Here is a 19,550-nt window from a genome sequence, read left to right on the forward strand (position 1 = left end):
TGTCACAGAGTGGAGTAGCGTGGGGTTGCATAGAGTGGAGTAGAGTGATGTAGAGTAGAATGGCATAGAGTGGAGTGGCGTAGAATGTCGTAAGGTGGAGTGGCATAGAGTGGAGTACAGTGTCGTAGAGTGGAGTGTTGTTGAGTGGAGTAGAGTGTTGTAGACTTCAGTATAGTAGAGTGTAGTGTAGTAGAGTGGCATAGAATGTTGTAGAGTTGAGTAAATTGTCGTACAGTGGAGTGTCTGTCATAGAGTGGAGGAGAGTGTTGTAGAGTGGAGTGGTGTAGAGTGGAGTACATTGTCATACAGTGGAGTGTCTGTCGCAGAGTGGAGTAGAGTGTTGTGGAGAAGAGTGTTGTAGAGTGGAGTGGTGTAGATTGGAGTAAAGTGGCGTGGTGTAGCATACAGTAGAGTGGTGTAGAATGGATTGTCGTGGAGTGTCGTAGAATGTCATAGAGTAACATATCACAGAGTGGAATAGCAAAGTGTGGAGTAGAGTGTTGTGGTGTAGAGTGGAATGGCGTAAAGTGGAGTGGCATTGAGTACAGTGGTGTAGAGTGGAGTGGCATAGAGTGGACTAAAATGGCGTGGAGTGGGGAAGAGTGGAGTACAGTGTCATAGAGTGGAGTGTTGTTGAGTGGAGTAGAGTGTTGTAGACTTCAGTATAGTAGAGTGTAGTGTAGTAGAGTGGCATAGAATGTTGTAGAGTTGAGTAAATTGTCGTACAGTGGAGTGTCTGTCGTAGAGTGGAGTAGAGTGTTGTGGAGGAGAGTGTTGTAGAGTGGAGTTGTGTAGAGTGGAGTAAATTGTCATACAGTGGAGTGTCTGTCGTAGAGTGGAGCAGAGTGTTGTGGAGGAGAGTGTTGTAGAGTGGAGTGGTGTAGATTGGAGTAAAGTGGCGTGGTGTAGCGTACAGTAGAGTGGTGTAGAATGGATTGTCGTGGAGTGTCGTAGAATGTCATAGAGTAACATATCATAGAGTGGAATGGCAAAGTGTGGAGTAGAGTGTTGTGGTGTAGAGTGGAATGGTGTAAAGTGGAGTGGCATTGAGTACAGTGGTGTAGAGTGGAGTGGCATAGAGTGGACTAAAATGGCATGGAGTGGCGTAGAGTGGAGTAAAGTGTTGTAGAGTGGAGTAGTGTAGGGTGGAATTGTGTAGAGTGCAGTTCGTAGGATGGTGGAGAGTGGAGTGGTGTAGAGTGTCGTAGAGTGGCATGTCATAGAGTGGAGTAGAGTGGCATAGAGTGGAGAATGTTTTAGAGTGGGGTAGAGTGTTGTAGAGTGGAGTGGTGTAGAGTGGAGTAGAGTGAAGTGGCGTAGAGTAGAGTGGCATAGAGTGGAGTGGCACAGAGTGGAGTAAAGTGTTATGGACTGGACTAGAGTGGAGTGGAGTGTAGTAGAGTGGAAGGGTTATTGTAGAGTAAAGAAGCGTGGAGTGGAGTGGAGTGTTGTAGTGTGGAGTGGTATAGAGTGAAGTGGCACAGAGTGGAGTATAGTGTCGTACAGTGGAATGTTGTAGAGTAGAGGGGAGCGTCACAGAGTAGAGTGGCGTAGAGAGGAGTGGCACATAGTGAAGTGGTGTAGAGTTTCATAGAGTGGAGGTGTGTAGTGTGGCATGGAGTGGAGTAGAGGGGAGAAGAGTGGCATATGGTGAGGAAGAGTGTCATGAAGTGGAGTGGTGTAGACTGGAGTAGAGTGATGTCAAGTGGAGTGTTGTAGAGTTGAGTGACATAGAGTGGGATAGAGTGAAGTACAGTGGAATGTCCTAGAGTGGAGTGGCATAGAGTGGAGTATAGTGTAATAGTGTGCAGTGGAGTAGAGTGGTATTAAGTGGAGAGGCGTAGAGTAGAGTAGAATATTGTAGAGTTGAGTGTCATAGAGAGGAGTGTCATAGAGTGAAGTGGCGTAGAGTGGAGTAGAGTGTCATAGGCTGGAATGTAGTAGAGTGCCATAGAATGAAGTAGAGTAGAGTGGCATGGCATAGAGTGGAGTGGCATAGAGTGAGTGTCGTACAGTGTCAGAGTGGAATAGAGTGCAGTGAAATGTCATACAGTGGAGTGGCGTAAAGTGGAATAGAGTAGAGTGGTGTAGAGTGGCATAGAGTGGAGTAGAGAGTCACAGAGTGGCATAGAGTGGAATATGCATGGTAGCGCACTGCCATTACAGACAGCACGTTTTTAATTCAACTTACCATTGAATTTGCACAGACATACAGTTTTACTGATAAAACTATACAGCACACAAACAATAATGTGTGGAAATCGGCATCACCTAGTGTATTGATTGGTTTTGATTGTATTAAAATATTTGTTTACCCACTTCAGAATTACAGAAAATATTTCTTCATTGGAGCTTTCCTAATGTTGATATATTCTGAAATATATGTACAGTAGATTTACTGGCATTTAAATGTTGTTGTGCGCAAGAAAAAATAATATCCAACAGACTTTCCTTTCACACCCTCCAGTACCCAGCAAGATTGTCACATAACTCCTCTCACTTTGCAGTCAGAGAAAGGAAACACTAACCTTCCTCGAACCCAGAGCCTAATTGACCTCTGTCTTTGAAAGCCCACAAATGTGACAAGATAAACACTAAATATAAAGGCTTCTTTATTACTCATTGGACTGCAGAGCTCCAGCACATTTAGTTCCGCACCCTCCACTCCTCTACTTCCAGTGCCTACAACATGGGTGTGAAATAGAGTTAGAGGATTTTTTAAGTTATCCTATAAGTAAAGAGCACTGACCAAAATAAACATTCGTAGACAGAACATTGTTCTTCACAGGCATGCAAGATGGATGAACTGGTAGTAGCGGATAAGTAGAATATGTCAAGCAGAAAGTTAGGAGGCAGGAAACCTTTTCAAAGAAATACAACACATTTACTTCTGTGAACTAGCATACAAGGAAGACTACTGAAATGCATGAACTCTCGTGGAGTGCCTCACAAAAAAAAAAATAGAGTTCCAGAAAACGAACACATTTGGAAGAATACAAAGAGCCAGTCAGAGAGGTGGTAAACAAGCTATGCTTCATAAGAGGGACCAAGGCAACTAGGCAGACTAAAAAAACATAAAGCCAGTGTTGGACTTGGCCCTTTTTGCAGGGCCATCCCTAAACTTTTTGCCTTTCTCCTAGCCTTTTCTCTGACATGGTGTTGGTGGTTTTAAGCCTCTGGGCACTTTTGGCACTGCTGTCCAGTGTAAAGTGTGTGCGCTCTCTGTGTTACATTTGGTAAGATTGGTCTACACCTGTTTGGCCTATTTAATTTACCTGTCAGTCCCTTGTAAAGTGGTATCTCATATACCCAGGGCTGGTAAATTAAATGCTACTGGTGGGCTTGCAGCGCTGACTGCACCACCCACCAAAGTTGCCTTTCAAAACCTATCTCAGGCATCTGCCATTGCAGGGCCTGTGCGCGCAGTGTTACTGCCGCTGTGACGTGGCACCTAAAGTGTGTGCCATGTCTGTGACCCCCCTTTTACTGCATGTCAGTCACCCCTAAGGTAGGCCCTAGCTAGCCCGATGGGCAGGGTGCATTGTAGGTAAAAGATAGGACATGTACCTTAAGTGTGTGACATGTCCTGGTAGTGACAAACAGCCATTTTGTTTTCTCACTACTGTGGGGCTGCCCTCCCATAGGAATGCATTGGGGATTCCATGATAAGTGTTTAAGTGGTAATTCCTGATATGGGAGGAGCAGCGTGGTCAAGTTTAGTATATTTGGAATTGTCATAATAAATGCTGCGCAATAGTGTGCGCAGATTTATTATAACTATTTTCGAAATGCCACTTTTAGAAGTTGGCATTTCTGTGTGCTATGTGTCTGCCTGCCTGACGTGAATTGCATGTCTGGCTTTTGAGTTACAGGGGCTGGGAGGTGTGTGTGGTTCCAGGGGGGGCAGGGTGAGTCAGCACTAGGCTGAATGGGACATCTGCATTGGGAGTAGTGGGAGGAGTAATCCCCTGACCCTGAATAGGTCTGTGCCTAGCCTGTACAATGATGGCTCCGCCCCCTGTAGTGTGTCTGATCACCTAGCCCTCACCTGACAAAGGGGAAGAGGAGCTTTGTAAACAGAGTGCTCAAATTCCCCACTGAACCAGTTTTTGCTGGTTCCCCAAACCCTGTACTGCAGACAAAGGAATAAGTAGTATAAGTAAAGGGGCTGTGACCCCATGATTGTGTGCTGTTTTTGGACCTGCTGCTGGGAGCCCAGAGGAGCCGCCACAGGGGCTTGCCTCCCTGCTGGAGGGCCCTGTGTGCTGGCCTCCCTGGGCCCAGGTATGCCCCATGGATCTTTGGACATCTAGTGCCTCGTGAGCGCTGTGCTTTACTTCCCCAAGGAAGCACGGAGCTGCAGAGGGAATCCCGACATGGGGATTCCCCCGCATTTGGTGCTTTTTCGGTGGGAGCCCACCCTGCATTGTAGTGCTTAGCAGGAGCCTACCCCGCTTTATAAATATTTAAAATAGCGGGTGCCCACCCCGCATTATGGTGCCTTTCGCGGGTGCCCACCCCGCATTGATGATTTCATGTTAGCGAGTGGGTGCCCACTCCGCATTTATCCGATCGAGCGGGTGCCCACCCCGCTTATTTGCCTCGCGGGTGCCCAACCTGCATTGATGATTTTATTTTAGCACGCGGGAGCCCACCCCGCATTTGGAAATCTCCAAAGGAGCTGCCGCGATCGAGCGCGGCGACATGGAAGCCAGGCGGACTTGCATGGTTGTGGGCAGGGCCTACCACGGTCTTCCGGTAGTCTGTGCGGTGCTCCCGTGAGTGTGAGAGAGCTCCACGCATCTGAGCAGAGAAGTCCCGAGCCCCAGGAGAGGGCCCGGGTGAAGCCGCAGGTTCCCTGTCGAAGTCCTGGTCCCAGGAAGAGGGACCAGGCTAAGTACAAGACCGGAGGTGTCCGAGTCAAGCCCCGGTGAGTGGGGTTTCTCCTTGGAATTGTTGGGACTGATCGAGGGTTCCCAGGGCACAGTAGTGCCAAAGACTGTGGGTTTTTACAGCTGTAACACCGTAGCGGAAGCTGCAACATTTTGGGCCACATCGGCATCCTGCTTAGAAGTCCCGGAGTAGGACTTGGGGGAGCACGTTTAATTTAGAGAGCACCAGAGCGCCGCTGCGCGTTCCCTTTAGAGCTGCACCGCAACAGCGCGGGCAGCTGCAAAGTTTTGCCATATTTGTTTGTAGGGCCCCAGTGGGGGTCCCGAGGGCACAGTGGTGCCCGTGCCTTCTTTTTGGCTACTTGCACAGCTGTGTCAACAAAAAGAGGGACAAATGGGTAAGTTTAACGAGGTCCAGTGTACATACCCTAACGACTAATAATACAAAAAGAGTACAAAGTTCCTCTGGTCAGAGAAGGAAAGGTAATAGTATCAGCGGGATTGTCGTGTGTCACGGAAGGGGGAAACCCTTTTGTTGGAACTAGGGCTCTCACACACCCAGCAAGCTAGGTGTCATGCTTCATCATTTGAGCCTGCCCCTCGTCAGGTCGGCGCTGCAATTCCTGACGGGCTCCCAATAATGGGGCTCTTTGGCGGGGATCTTCTGTTCCTGCCGAAGGGTGCTGTGGGGGTAAGGGGCCCTAGAATGTGTAGATGTGGTGAAAGGATAAAATAGGTACTGTTTGTCCACGAAAAAATGTATTTAATAAAGTGGTAAACAGCCTAGTTAAAAGAAATGAAAAAATGAGGTGGGTATAGCTACTAGTGATTATGACGCTAGTTGTGTATGCCCTACACTCAGGAAGATCAACATGTTTCTTGCCTATACAGCCAGCAATTGGTCACGGCAATTCATCAGGATCAAAAAACATAAACTATCTACAACAAAGGTATGTGGATCCTACATACCAAAGAGGTGCTCAGAAGTAACCTAGGGAAAGATGGGAAACAGAGAAAACACATGACAGTATACCACATGATAAATTACACACACACAACAAAAATAAGCTGTGATCATCAAGAGACTCCTGGGGATCTGCTCCCAGGTGGGAAATGAAAGGTCACTAATGACGAGACAGAACCAAAGACAGGACTAAGGGCGGAGACAAGAGGGGGAGGTGCAAAACTCACCTCATGTACTTGCAAGACAATCTTGCAGCAGTCTCCGGCGGGTAAAAAGGACTCCAACGTGGGTCCTGGGGTAAAAACCGGGAAGGGGAATGTTAAAACCTGAAAAGATCAAAACCCGTATATGGCGCGATCGTCCCAACAATCCAAGGGGGTGAGTGAAGTGCAGGAAGGTAAAGGCAGCCTTACATTTCATAATGTACTCCCATGGGCGGTATGGTGTGCAGCCATGGTGGCCCTCATACTCAGGGGCTCAGGCGTGTCACCGCACAAATGGTTAGAGGGGTGAATATCCATAATGTCATGGAAAAATTCGTAGACATAGTGGGAACCGCCGTAGCCCCTGGTAGCGGATGGGTCAGTGCAGGACGGTGTAGCCCATGGTGTCATTGAAGTCAAAGAGGCGCCAACCACCCCCTCCGTGTAGAAAGACTCACCTTGCGGATGTCGGAGAGGCGGAAAGCCCGATACACTCACCTGCGTCGTACGACGCTCGTACTGGAAGACCTACCCCTGCCGCCGGACCTGGGATGGGTACCGGAGAGTGTGAGTCTGAGCCAGATAAGCACCCCGGGAGACGCAAATGGCGTCACGTGACCCCGGGTGTCTCAACCCCATTGGTGGAGAAATGACCTGAAGTGCGGCCATGTTGGAACGGGTAGCGTATTTCACTATCGGTATCCGGTATGCACCCGTGACCGCAGGAAATGGTTCCCCATAGGTTGAGGTTAGTAAGGAACGGGTTGCCATAGCGATGCAGGGTAATGAAGTGCAAAGTGTACAGGAAGTGGTGGACAAGACTACGCCCCAAGGAATTGGAATAGCGAGGGCAGTCGCGGGGGCCATGATGCAGTGTCAAGGTAACATGGAATCTCAGGGGATGTTGCCCATAAATTGGAGTGTAAAATCAAAGCGGTAACAATCCGCAAGGGAAAAACAGACAAACAACAAGGAAAGAGAGGGTGGCAGGTAAAGATAAAATAAAATACAGTTGTTATATCTATGCAGTACAGATGGAAAGTAATACCAGAGAGATCTATATGGCATCTGGTCTACTAATAGTGGATGCAACAATTTCCTCAATGTCAAGAAAGAGTGGTCGTAGGTAAGGATACCAAGTCCTAACTAGGATGTAAAACACACATAGTGTATTAGAGGGGGCTCAAGCCCTACCCAGGAGCATATTTAACCAATGAGTGTGGACCATGGGATGTCATCATTCAAACCAGTCAAATGTGAAGACAACCTAAGGACCCATCTTTGTTCTAGTTTGAACAATGCATTTTGAGAGATCTGAGGATGTGCTTCTAAGACCACCCAGCTGATAGAGTCTGTCTGGTGTTGCATTGTTTTGAAATGGGTGTAGAGTTTGGTGGTCACTTTCTGACATCGTATGTTGCTCTTGTGTTCCATTATCCTGGTCTTGACCATACGGGTAGTCATGCCTATGTATACCAACTCGCAGGGACATCTGATCATGTATATGCAGTTCTTTGTGTTGCAGTTAGTATGTCTGTTCAATATCCAGTGGAAATCATTCATAAAAGTGATGTCCTTACAGGTGCTGGTCAATTTACACACTACACAGGAGCCACAGGAGAAATGACCCTTGACTGGTGGTAACTCCCACATTGTCCTTTGTGAGCCAATGGTACTCAATCTAGGTCTAGTGTGAACCAATAGGTCTTTGATGTTTTGTGTGCGTCTGTAGGCAAATCTAGGTTTGGGTATGTTGAGATTACCCGTGTCTAGAATCCCCCAGTTATTCAAGATGATCTTTCTAATCCTACTTGAATCAGATGTGAAGGACGTGACACAGGTCAAGATGTCAGTTTCAGGTTCGGTGTGTGTTTCTAATAATGTCTCACGTGGATTATTCTTAGCCCTTTTCATAGAGTTGTGGACACACCTTGAGGGGTAGCCCCTGGCCATCAGGTTGGTTGATAGTATTTTAGCTTCTGTGTTGTAGTCCGATACCCTAGTGCAATTGCGTCTAATGCGTAGGAATTGCCCGAAAGGCAAGTTATCCCTCAGTGTTTTGGGATGGTGGCTGTCGTAACGCAGTAGACTATTGCGGTCAGTGGGTTTCTTGTACAGTGTGGTGGTGAGGGTACCATTGAGTAGAGTGATATTCAGGTCCAGGAACGGTACCGAGTGCTCTGATATAGTGTGAGAGAATCTGAGGAACTCGTTTTGCTCATTGATCCATTGTATGAAATTCACACAATCAGTGTGTGTACCGTGCCAAAAGACGAGTATATCGTCTATAAATCGTTTCCAAAAGGAGATGTTGTCATGGAAAGGATTTGATGTACTTAAGATCACATTTTTCTCAAAGTCAGCCATATAAAGACACGCTACACTGGGAGCAAAGGTACTACCCATAGATGTGCCTTGGCTCTGATGGTACAGTTGTCTATTGAATTCAAAAAAATTCTCAGTTAGAGCCAAGGTAGCACAATCAATAATAAATGTGACTGGTGTAGGTGATGACCAGTCCAGTGCCCGTAGTGTTGACTCAATGACTGCCAAAGTAGCCCTCTGGGGGATGTTAGTGTAGAGGGCCTCCACGTCCAAGGTCACAAGATAGTCAATAACACCAGTGTCTGGAAAGTCATCAATTATTTTGAGGACGTCAGTGGTGTCTTTAATGAAAGAGGGTGTGTCTCGTACCAAAGGTTGCAAAAAGTGATCGCAGAATTTGGACAATGGTTCGAGGAGCGAACCAATGCCGGACACAATCGGTCGTCCTGGGACCGGGGTAGTGCCCTTGTGGATCTTTGGAAGGGTATAGAAAAAGGGGGTCCTCGGTTCCCGAGTTACCAGAAACTCTGCCTCTTTATGGGTAATCCAACCATTGGCTTCAGCTTCATAAACCATGGTGGAAATGGTAGTCTTAAAACGGGGGGTCGGGTCAGACGTTATGGGAGTGTAATATCTCTCATTTGTAAGTTGGCGTCTGCATTCAATCTCATAATCCGTGGTGGACTGGATCACGATTGCCCCGCCCTTGTCTGCCTGTTTGATGGTGATAGAGGTATCCTCAGAGAGGTTTCTCAAGAGCAGGGTTTCGTATTTAGTCAGATTATGGAAAGGTGCCTCCCTGTGGGGTGAATCCAGTTCTTTCAAAACCGCTTTTTCAAAAGTGAGAATCTCCACAGGAACCATGTTATTATGTGGAGTGAATGTGGAAGGGTTTCTCAATCCAGAATCACTCCCCTCATTGTGAGGTTGGTCCTGGAAGAAGGCTTTAAGGCGTATCTTACGAAATAGATTGTGGATTTCACAGTGATCCCTGAACCTGTCAACCCTTGGAGTGGGGACAAAACCAAGGCCTTTTTGTAGTAGTGATTTTTCGGGAGCTGTGAGGACCCTATGTGAAAGATTCACTACTAGTTCCTCTTGTCCTTCGTTCTGCTCCTGGTGTCCATGCCGCTGGTCGGTGGTTCTTGCCAGTGGACCTGTTTCTGTGCGCCTCTTCTGTTGCGCCCTCTTCTGTACCCCAGGACCCACGTTGGAGTCCTTTTTACCCGCCGGAGACTGCTGCAAGATTGTCTTGCAAGTACATGAGGTGAGTTTTGCACCTCCCCCTCTTGTCTCCGCCCTTAGTCCTGTCTTTGGTTCTGTCTCGTCATTAGTGACCTTTCATTTCCCACCTGGGAGCAGATCCCCAGGAGTCTCTTGATGATCACAGCTTATTTTTGTTGTGTGTGTGTAATTTATCATGTGGTATACTGTCATGTGTTTTCTCTGTTTCCCATCTTTCCCTAGGTTACTTCTGAGCACCTCTTTGGTATGTAGGATCCACATACCTTCGTTGTAGATAGTTTATGTTTTTTGATCCTGATGAATTGCCGTGACCAATTGCTGGCTGTATAGGCAAGAAACATGCTGATCTTCCTGAGTGTAGGGCATACACAACTAGCGTCATAATCACTAGTAGCTATACCCACCTCATTTTTTCATTTCTTTTAACTAGGCTGTTTACCACTTTATTAAATACATTTTTTCGTGGACAAACAGTACCTATTTTATCCTTTCACCACATCTACACATTCTAGGGACCCTTACCCCCACAGCACCCTTCGGCAGGAACAGAAGATCCCCGCCAAAGAGCCCCATTATTGGGAGCCCGTCAGGAATTGCAGCGCCGACCTGACGAGGGGCAGGCTCAAATGATGAAGCATGACACCTAGCTTGCTGGGTGTGTGAGAGCCCTAGTTCCAACAAAAGGGTTTCCCCCTTCCGTGACACACGACAATCCCGCTGATACTATTACCTTTCCTTCTCTGACCAGAGGAACTTTGTACTCTTTTTGTATTATTACTTGCACAGCTGCCCCGTCTGTTGGAGGGCAGCTGCAACGATTGCACAGTGAGTGCCCATGCCTAGTTTTCATCACAGCTGCACAGCAATTAGTGTCAGCTGCAACATTTAGGCCAGCGCAACTGTGCACTATTGGATTCTGCTGCATTGGCAGCACACCCTGACATTATGGACATAGGGCATTTGAGCCCTCTGAAAAGACCAGCTGGCCAGGGGGACCGTGTTAGGTTGATAGGTGCCAGGCCCTAATGTGATGCCCAGGAAATGTGATTTATGCGCCCTCATTTATGCTTCTAATGTGGTTTATGTTTATGAGGTTATGTGCATACTGTGTTTATGATTATGAAGTTATTCTCTACTGTGATTTATGCCTCTAATGTGATTTATGATTAGAAGTTTATGGTCTAATATGTTTAGGCTTATGAGGTTGGCGCAGAAAGTATTTTACGCCTAATGTGATACTGATTGCTTAATATGATTTATGCTGCAGAATATAATGCTGAGTACAGTGTTTTGCCAGTAGTTACTGGTTGTGTTCTACATTTACCATTTTTACTTTGCGATGGTTCTGACAGTGGCCCAATTGGCCCTGTCATATGTATATAATCCCTTGTAAATATTGCCTAGTGCTATTTGGCACAGTGTATATTGTGTGATTACTATTCTAATGTGTTTATGAAAATACAAAGGCTATTTTTATATATAGCCTTGTGTGGAGTTCCTTTTGTGGTGTGCCTAGTGTGTTGCTGCTATGTGTGTGTTGGGCAAAGGCTTTACACATTGACTCTGGGATAAGCCTGACTGCTCGTGCCAAGCTACCAAGGGGGTGAGCAGGGGTTATCTTCAGCGTGTAACTCCCTTGCCCTGACTAGAGTGGTGGTTTCTGCCCAAGCCCTAGCCAACCAGTAATCCCATTTCTAACAGCCAGCAAATAGAAAGCAAGCAAATGTGAGTTACCAAACACAAAGGCAATGGTAAGTAATGGCCGGAATGCATTCCTAGAGAAGCTTTCAGCATGTCCCCAATATGTTTTTGCAACCAGACAGCTGTGCTGTCTGGTAGGCTTCAACCTAAACAAGAACACTGTATATAAAGAGCTAATGCTGAGGTAGGAAGAAAATTTGCTGACGCAAATAGGCTACCTTGGAAGTGTCATCCTCCACTCATTAGAGTGAAGTACATATTAGACTACACTCTCAGGGAGCATATTTATAGGCAACATCACAAGATAAAATGAATCTTTTCAAACACTCACCCACAGTCAGAGATCTTGGTTTAATCCATTGTTATTTGCTCACCAAGGCACCCCACTTTGGACCCAGCCATATGCAAATCAGTCTTGACCCTGCTCCTCATGGGAACAGCCCAGCCTGAACTTCCAAGCCAGGTCCTTCCTGGACCGGAAACAAGCATCCTGGGACCAGTTTCGGGGTATCACCCCTCATCAGCCAGGCTAGCTTGAATCCAGTGGTGCAGTGAGTATGAGACCCATGTCTGGACATACCCTTACCCACTTAGGGCGCACATTGCAACATCACAAAATAAAATGACGGATGGAGTGCTGAAACCTTTCTAACACTCACCCCCAGTCACAGATCTGGGTTTAATCCATTGTTATTTTGCTCACCATGTCACCCCAGTTTGGACCCAGCCATATGCAAATCAGTCTTGATGCTGCTCCCTATGGGAACAGTCCAGCCTGAACTTCCAAGCCATGTTCCCCCTGGACCGGAAACAAGCATCCTGGGACCAGTTTCGGGGACTCACCCCTCATCAGCCAGGCTAGCTTGTATCCAGTGGTGCAGCAAACACTAGGGCGCACATAGCAAAATCACAAAATAAAATGATGGACGGAGTGTTTAGGTTTTTCAAACACTCACGCCCAGTCACAGATCTGGGTTTAATCTATTGTTATTTTGCTCGTTATTTAACGTGGGTTCCTTAATCGCTGCGCCACTGGATTCAAGCTAGCCTGGCTGAAGAGGTGTGATACAATGAAACTGGTCCAAGGATGCTTGTTTCTGGTCCAGGGAGGCCTCTGGTGGTTCAAGCCAAACATGAGGGTTTCTCCCCTTCCCCGGCCTTAAAGACATCCCATACTACCCCAATTGGGGCACTCTCTTTATTTAAGTTTACAAACTCCGGGATCCACGTATTCATGTGAGCAATATGGTCGTTCATGTGAGCAATATAGGCTGGCTCAGTTAAGAGGCCTCTCTCAAAGGACCAACCCTGGGCAATCCTTATTTGCCCTTCCAGAGTGAGTTACATTACCAGAGGGTTATGATCAGAAATAAGACGAGGGAATAGTTATATTTCACATCCTTTAAGTAAGTCTCGAAAATAATCAAAACGGGCGAAAGAGCCAAGGGGGGAGCATATAATAAAAAATAACCAGGATGTGGTGCTTTTAGCTTAACGCAGGCATACAGCAGGCTTTGCTCTCTCTCCTGGCATGCAGAGCTCTAAACATTCTTGGTTTGCGACCTGACTAAGTACCAGTTATATCACAAAAAATGCTCCAAGATCCATTAATATTTAAATCCCCATGTACTATACAAGGGGCAGGCCGCAAAGTAAGCTCAACTGATAAAAAATCTAGAATATACGGATCATCCAAAAGTGGGCCATAGACTGAACATAAAGTTAAAGAGGCTGTTTTAGAACAACACTCCGTTATTGCGCTTCTGCCATATTTATTTACAGAGCTATGGCTAAAAACACGTCTTACATCAAGCAAATATAGCAACCCCTCTAGTCTTCGTATCTTGAGTAGTACACGTTATCAATGTTAGGCCTAAGGTCCCCAGCAAGTGCCTCTAGCCCTATCTGTATGTGTTTCCTGAAGGAAGTAGAGATCTACCTTAAAGTCTTTCAAATCCTCTGCTATCCTTTTGCCCCATGATTCAGGCCACAGATGTTTACTATGGCGATACGTAACTTAAACATATAAATGAACACAATCCACAGTCCTGTCGAAGATGACACCCATTATACCCACAGACACATTTCTTAGTTTCAAATTAATGACCGGTGCATTTAAAAACCTTATTCCAAGTTATTTTGTGCAAAATTACATCTCCCCTTGTAGTGTGCTCAACTCTCCCCCCTAATGCCAGCAGGTTAAGTACCTCCCCTTCCCCCAACTGACTCGCACCCTACCCCTCCCATGAAACCCGATCCCCAGCCCGGATCCTCCCTTCCCCTCCCGACACCACTACCCCCTCCCCCACCTCCATTACCCCACCACCCTTGTGAAGCAATCAGACCACCCATGGCCTGAATGATGGTTCCCATGTGCATCCCTATGGGCTCCCCCCTGACTCCGGCACCCATCTTGACCTCCCATTGCTAAGATGAGTGGAAAGGATGAGAGAAAACTTTCCAGAAGAATGTAATATTAACAATGGAGAAAAAAACAAAAGCCCCCAAGATGAAGAGAAATTCAGAAAACCCCCTAGGTTGTAAGCACTGTGGTGTAATACACCTATGGCTTATCACAATGTATTTGCACAGTGAAGAATGGAGGCCCCCCTTCCTCCACATAATCAAACTCCAGTTCAACCCAGGTTGTATTCAGTTCTCAACTATAGAGAGACTTCCTTGCTGCTGTGGTGTAAGTTAATTCAGGTATTCCTTGGCTTGGATTTCAGATGTGAAGGTCCGAATTTTGCCTACTAAGATGGTTTTCAAGCGGACAGGGACTAATATAAATGTTTCACACCAACATCTTGAAATGGCTTTATGTATTAATCCCCATTTGCATTCCACCATAACATGACAAAAGTCAGGGCGCACAGCGAATCATTGACAACTATGATACAGCTGGGAATCTGGATGGGCTTTCTCGACTATAGCTTGTCTAAGAAAGAAGTTCCAGAAGTAGACCAGGACTGTCCTTGGTTGTTTTCTCCAGCTTGGAATCTCTGTCTCTAGAGCATTAGCTGAAACATATTAAATTTTTGCACCATGGTCTCCCAATTCCACGAGAGCTCAGGAAGGCACCTTTAAGAAGATCCAACATATACGACCTAAAATCGTTGCCTTCGGGCCCTTCCTTTATTCCAAGAAACCTTAAGTTAATCTGTCTTTGACAGTTTTCAAACTCCTCTAATTTCCACGTGATAGCAGATATTTGCACCTCCTGAGATTCTAGATGTCCCTTGAGGACCCCTACATCAGTTTCCACTGCTGCATTCTTTCTTCGACAAATTTACGTTTTCCCCCAATCTCAATACATGTTTTTGATATTTTTTTGAAGCTCCTTGCAATTGCTTCATTGCAAGCCGGGCCCTTTGACTATTTGCTCGAGTTTCTCCTTGATGTTCTTTAATTGAGCCATAAGTAAGCTTTAGAGTGGGTTCCCCAGCTTCAACAGTGGTGTTTAAGTGGCTCATTCTTTGGATGGCGAGAGTCCCTCTTTTTCGCCCTCTGGATACAGCTGCCACGTAGCCGAATAGTGCCACTTCAGAGCTGCTGCCACCTGGGGCCCCTTCACCATCGTTACTGCAAATGCGCCCAATTTTTTCCTTTGACTTCCTTTGATGTTTCCGCCACTTTACTGTAGACCCAGGTGCACTGGAACAGCTGTTTTCACTGGCCCTGGAAAAAGGGTAGCCGGCTTCATCCTCATTAGAACTGGGGCTAAGACAGGTGGATTCTGACCCCTCTGTGAGGGAGTAAAACGTATCCCCTGCTCAGTAGAGTAAAAAAGGCTTTTACAAATTGAATCAAAATAGAATACAGGTAATACATAAAAGCCATAGCTGCAATCCCCCTGGGGCCAAGTAAAAATATAAGTAAAAAATCTCTCCAACTCAAATAACAGCTTTAAATATTTTTTTTTCAATACAACCATTTTTCTCCTAAGATCATCTTATGAGTTCTGAAAATACATGCATTTTTGTCTTGAATACATTCCTTTTAATTTTGGCATAATATATTAATTCAACTAAGCAAAAGCTTCTGTATTAATAGGCAGGGCTGCACAGAGGAGAGCTACTCACAGGTAGCTGTAGTACTACTGATAGCTCACGAGCTACTTGTTGGAGACACCTGCGCTAGTGCAATTGTAGCGCTGGTACAATCTATATTACAGAACGTGTTGCGCAAATGGGTGTACACACATCTGTGCCCTTGGGGCACTTTGTATAATATGGTCTCAAGTATCCTGTCACCCACACACACCACACTCACTTCAGTTGTTCCCTCACTGACCCAGACCTATGAAAAAAGAATACCTGGCAGACCACGTACTTACCCCACCCTTTGCGCCTTTCTACCTTCCGCCTTCTCCCTACGTAAGCCATGCTCTCTGCTCTTCCTGGAGCAGAGAGCTACACAGATGCTTTGCTGACAGACTCCTTCAGAGACATGCCGGAGCAGCTTTGAAATCCCTCTCTTGGTGCCGGTCGGTGAAGACTGCCACTGACAGGTGAATGAAGCAGTTGGCACCAGGGAAGGGAATGCTCCCCATACGACGTCACAACATTGGCAAACAGCTTATATTTCCCACTACTGTGAAGTACTACCAGTGACTAAGCAGATTTAGCATTCGGAATTCACGTTACTGGCTCTTATGGATGAAATCCATACATAGCAAAGGCTATACCCACTGATAAATAGACCCAGATTACAAAGTACACAACAAGGGTTAAATGTAGAGGCTGTTCACCTCGGCAAATGCCTTCTCAGGCAATCCAGCCAGTGATCAATGCTGAAGAGTTTTAATAGCCAGCTAAAGCCCAACAATCATGAAACATAATGAGATGCCTCAGACGTCCACAAGAACACTACCTGGAAACAATTCTATTTGAGTGCGTTAGTCATTCATGTGTTCATTTATTCTCTCAACACACAAGCAAACTGTAAGCAGAAATCAAGAACCAGAAAGGCCATGATAGACTACAGTCTGACTATTAAGAGATATACTACAGAAAGACTTAATAGACTAAGCAGACAAACAAACCAATAAACAGGAAGACTCACAATCAGAATAAAGGAGGATACATGTGATCCATTAGTCAGACTTCAAGACTGCAAACCTCAGACAAACAGACTACGGATAGAGTCAGAAAAACTACAAACAGGTTACAGATAGCTACTCAGATAAAAATACACCGCCTGGATAGCAGCTATCTGCACATGCTCAAGAACCCAATCTTGTGTTACCTGGATCTTATAATGGGCGTGCCAGCACTGTCATCCTCTCTGGATCTGTTGGCCCGTTGGCTTATGAGAATATGGTTCTTTAGTATCTTGGCAGGAGAACGTTTTTGAGTTTCTGTCATGATGCTTCTGGTCTTTGATGGCTTCTCATCTGATTCGATGGACCTTTGAGTTGAGTGGGCTGTTGATGGTTGGCTGCTCCACATGGGAGAATAACCTCTGTGGAAAATTGCATGAATTGATATGTAAACATTTTGGTCATAGATACTGGTTCAGGAATAAAGGAATTGTTTGTGCTTAGGGGAACAATTTACACAGATTGTATGAAGAGAACAATTATGCCAGTTTTTATTGAGACTGACCACTGCCCAGACTACCAGTCTTTTCATACAAGCCTCAAGAATGTTATGACCTACGAACACTACTGATGGTTTTAACCTCTGCACTGGCTATAAAAATTCCAATAAAAGGTAAAATGTGGATCCTATGGACTGAAGACACCATTAAAATGAGAATGCATCTTCTGGTGGTACACTGTCACAATAAGAGTGGGGTGAAATTTATTGGAGCAAATAGTAAACATCAAGCACTTACTTGTTAATGTTTTCATATTCATCCTTCGCAGTCCGCCTGGTCACTGGTCGGCTTTCGCAACGCCCCTCACTGGTGATGGCGCTAACAGTGCATGTGTATTCTGTGTTGGCTGTGAGCCGCCGGGCAGTGTAGGTGCGCTCAGTGCCCAGATAAACCACTTTCCCATTCAAGCAAAGCTCATAATTAAAGAAGCGACCCAGTGGTACTTTTGGGACATCCCAGGTAATGAAGATCTCGCTGCGTCCCACAACATAGAGGGTTAATTTTCCTGGGGCATGCTCACCAGTGTCTGTGGTCCTAGCCTCCACAAAGGCCTTCTCGCCCCTTCCTTTACTTGTGCATGCGCATATGCTAAAGGTGTAGCTAGTGTCAGGTGAGAGGCCTCCCACAATACAGCTTAGTTCCTGTGTAGACTCAACAACAGAGTTCCCCCTATACACAGTGTAGCCTTTAATGACTCCATGAGGCTCTGCAGGTGGAGCCCAGATCAGCTTCAATTGGCTGGTTGTCCGTCCGATAACTCGTAGGTTCAGAGGGCAGCTAGGCAGTGACTCCTCCTGGGTAAACACTGTAACGCTACTGCGAGGGCTGTGATCTCCTTCGGTTTCCATGCTGAGGGTGAAGCGGTACTCCTTCCCTGGCTTGACACTAGAGAAAACATAGCTGCACTGGTGTCCATGGTAAAGCAGGCTGTCTTTCTCGAAAAGTCTGTCAACAGAATAAATAGAAAATCTTAACCCATGAGAAAGAAAGGAATGACCTGCCACCTACCCCACATTTTATTCACTTTCTATCTCTAAGCTGTGCTCTCTGCTCTGCAGCACTGCACAGATAGGCTCTCCGAGAGCCCTGTCAGAGTAGCCCGGAATTCCTTTATGACATAGCAACGGCAAGAAACAACTTTTGTTTCCCTCTTTTGGCACGTCATAGTAGTGAATATCCAGATTTAGAACCTGGCCTTCATGGTAGTGACTTTGAGTGAAAGCCACACATAACCAATGCTTCAACAGTATTTGACCCAAATATAGCTACACAAGCACTCTCCATTCTTGTAGAATGTTGTTTTGCTTTTAAGCTTAGTACTTTTCTTGCTAATGTATTACATAACTGAAGTTGTAAATTAACGTGACAAGATTTTTAAAAATGCTATGTGATCAAATAAAAAAATAAAAAACATTCAGGCAGGAATGAAAATCTCCAAACCGGATGTGCACTGCATCATCGATCTGGTAATCCAAACAGATCTGTCTGCTAGTCCACAAAGCTGCAGCTTTGATTTATTAGAGTAAACACAACTTTTAGATTTGATTTGAAGGTATTTTATTTCAAATTGATTCATTTTGATGAGAATGCTCCAAATTCATGTCATGCTGGGAATGCTTTGTCAAGGACAAATAATTAAATTCACACATGTGAAACCATAAAAGGTAACAGAAAACTGGCAATTCAATGACCCTATGAAATATAAAAACTGGCATTACCCTTAAACAACCTGTATACAGCACACACATAGTCAAGAAAAGATCGATTTTTTACCATAATGAATTCAGCGAGTTCAACATCAGGACGCCAGTCAAGTCCTATGTTTCCCTTCTCTCACCTAGTTCATGGTGCATGGATATGTGGGCGAACCGCGAGAACTACTGTAGATTATGCACATACCCAAAATCACTCTAAATGTTGCGTTTTGTGCATTCTGATTGTGCATTCATTACTTGGTGTCCTCACACATTATCTAACATCCAGTAATGGGCATTTCAAGGAAAGCTCAGTAAGTGTTGTTCCATACCATGAAAATACCAGACACTGCATGCAGGTTGTAACTGGAATAATTCTAATTTAACTCACACAATATCATTTAACGTAAGGTTTAGTTTAGTGAAGTCAGTTTAAGGCTTACTTCAGATTAGTGCTAGAATTATTTTAATTTACTTTAGTTTTGCGAGGGGTTGAGTTGACTTCAATTTGGCGTAAAGTTTAGTAAAGTCTAAGATTTATTTTACTTTTGATTTAGGTTCAATTTAATACAGTTTAGTGGAAAGGTATGTTTTGTGTAATTTTTTGTTTGAATTCGTGTAGTCTAAGGGTTACATTAGGTTAATGTAAATCTTACTTTTGTGTAGGTTATAAAGTGTTTCTTTAGGTTAGAAATCAACTCCACAATTTGTTTGTGGTTATGCTAGAGTCTGATCTGCTTTATGATTTGTACATATCATGTTGGTAGCTTCATCCTTTGGAAAGGATGGGATATGGCAGGTTACACATTACTCAACAAACTCTAGTCACAAGGCCCTGAGAGGATGCTAAAATTCCCATAACACAACCCTCCTATATTGCAATGGTAGCAAGATATTTGGAGTGTAAACATATCTCTCCATTATC

General features: G+C 45.3%; 1 protein-coding gene across 2 annotated transcripts in view; it reads right to left on the reverse strand.

Annotated features, from left to right (window-relative positions):
* LOC146868543 (uncharacterized) overlaps positions 1 to 19,550 on the reverse strand; it is a 152,626-nt gene that overhangs the window by 40,814 nt on the left and 92,262 nt on the right. For both annotated transcript variants that reach the window (XM_085611112.1, XM_085611104.1), the window contains exons 8-9: positions 17,169 to 17,876; positions 16,578 to 16,793 (exon numbers count right to left, since the gene is read on the reverse strand). In XM_085611112.1, the coding sequence (XP_085467238.1) occupies positions 16,578 to 16,793; positions 17,169 to 17,876 (924 nt within the window). The remainder of the gene's footprint in view (positions 1 to 16,577; positions 16,794 to 17,168; positions 17,877 to 19,550) is intronic.

This window comes from Triturus cristatus, chromosome 1_2 (assembly GCF_964204655.1).
Source record: "Triturus cristatus chromosome 1_2, aTriCri1.1, whole genome shotgun sequence".
NCBI lineage: Eukaryota > Metazoa > Chordata > Amphibia > Caudata > Salamandridae > Triturus > Triturus cristatus.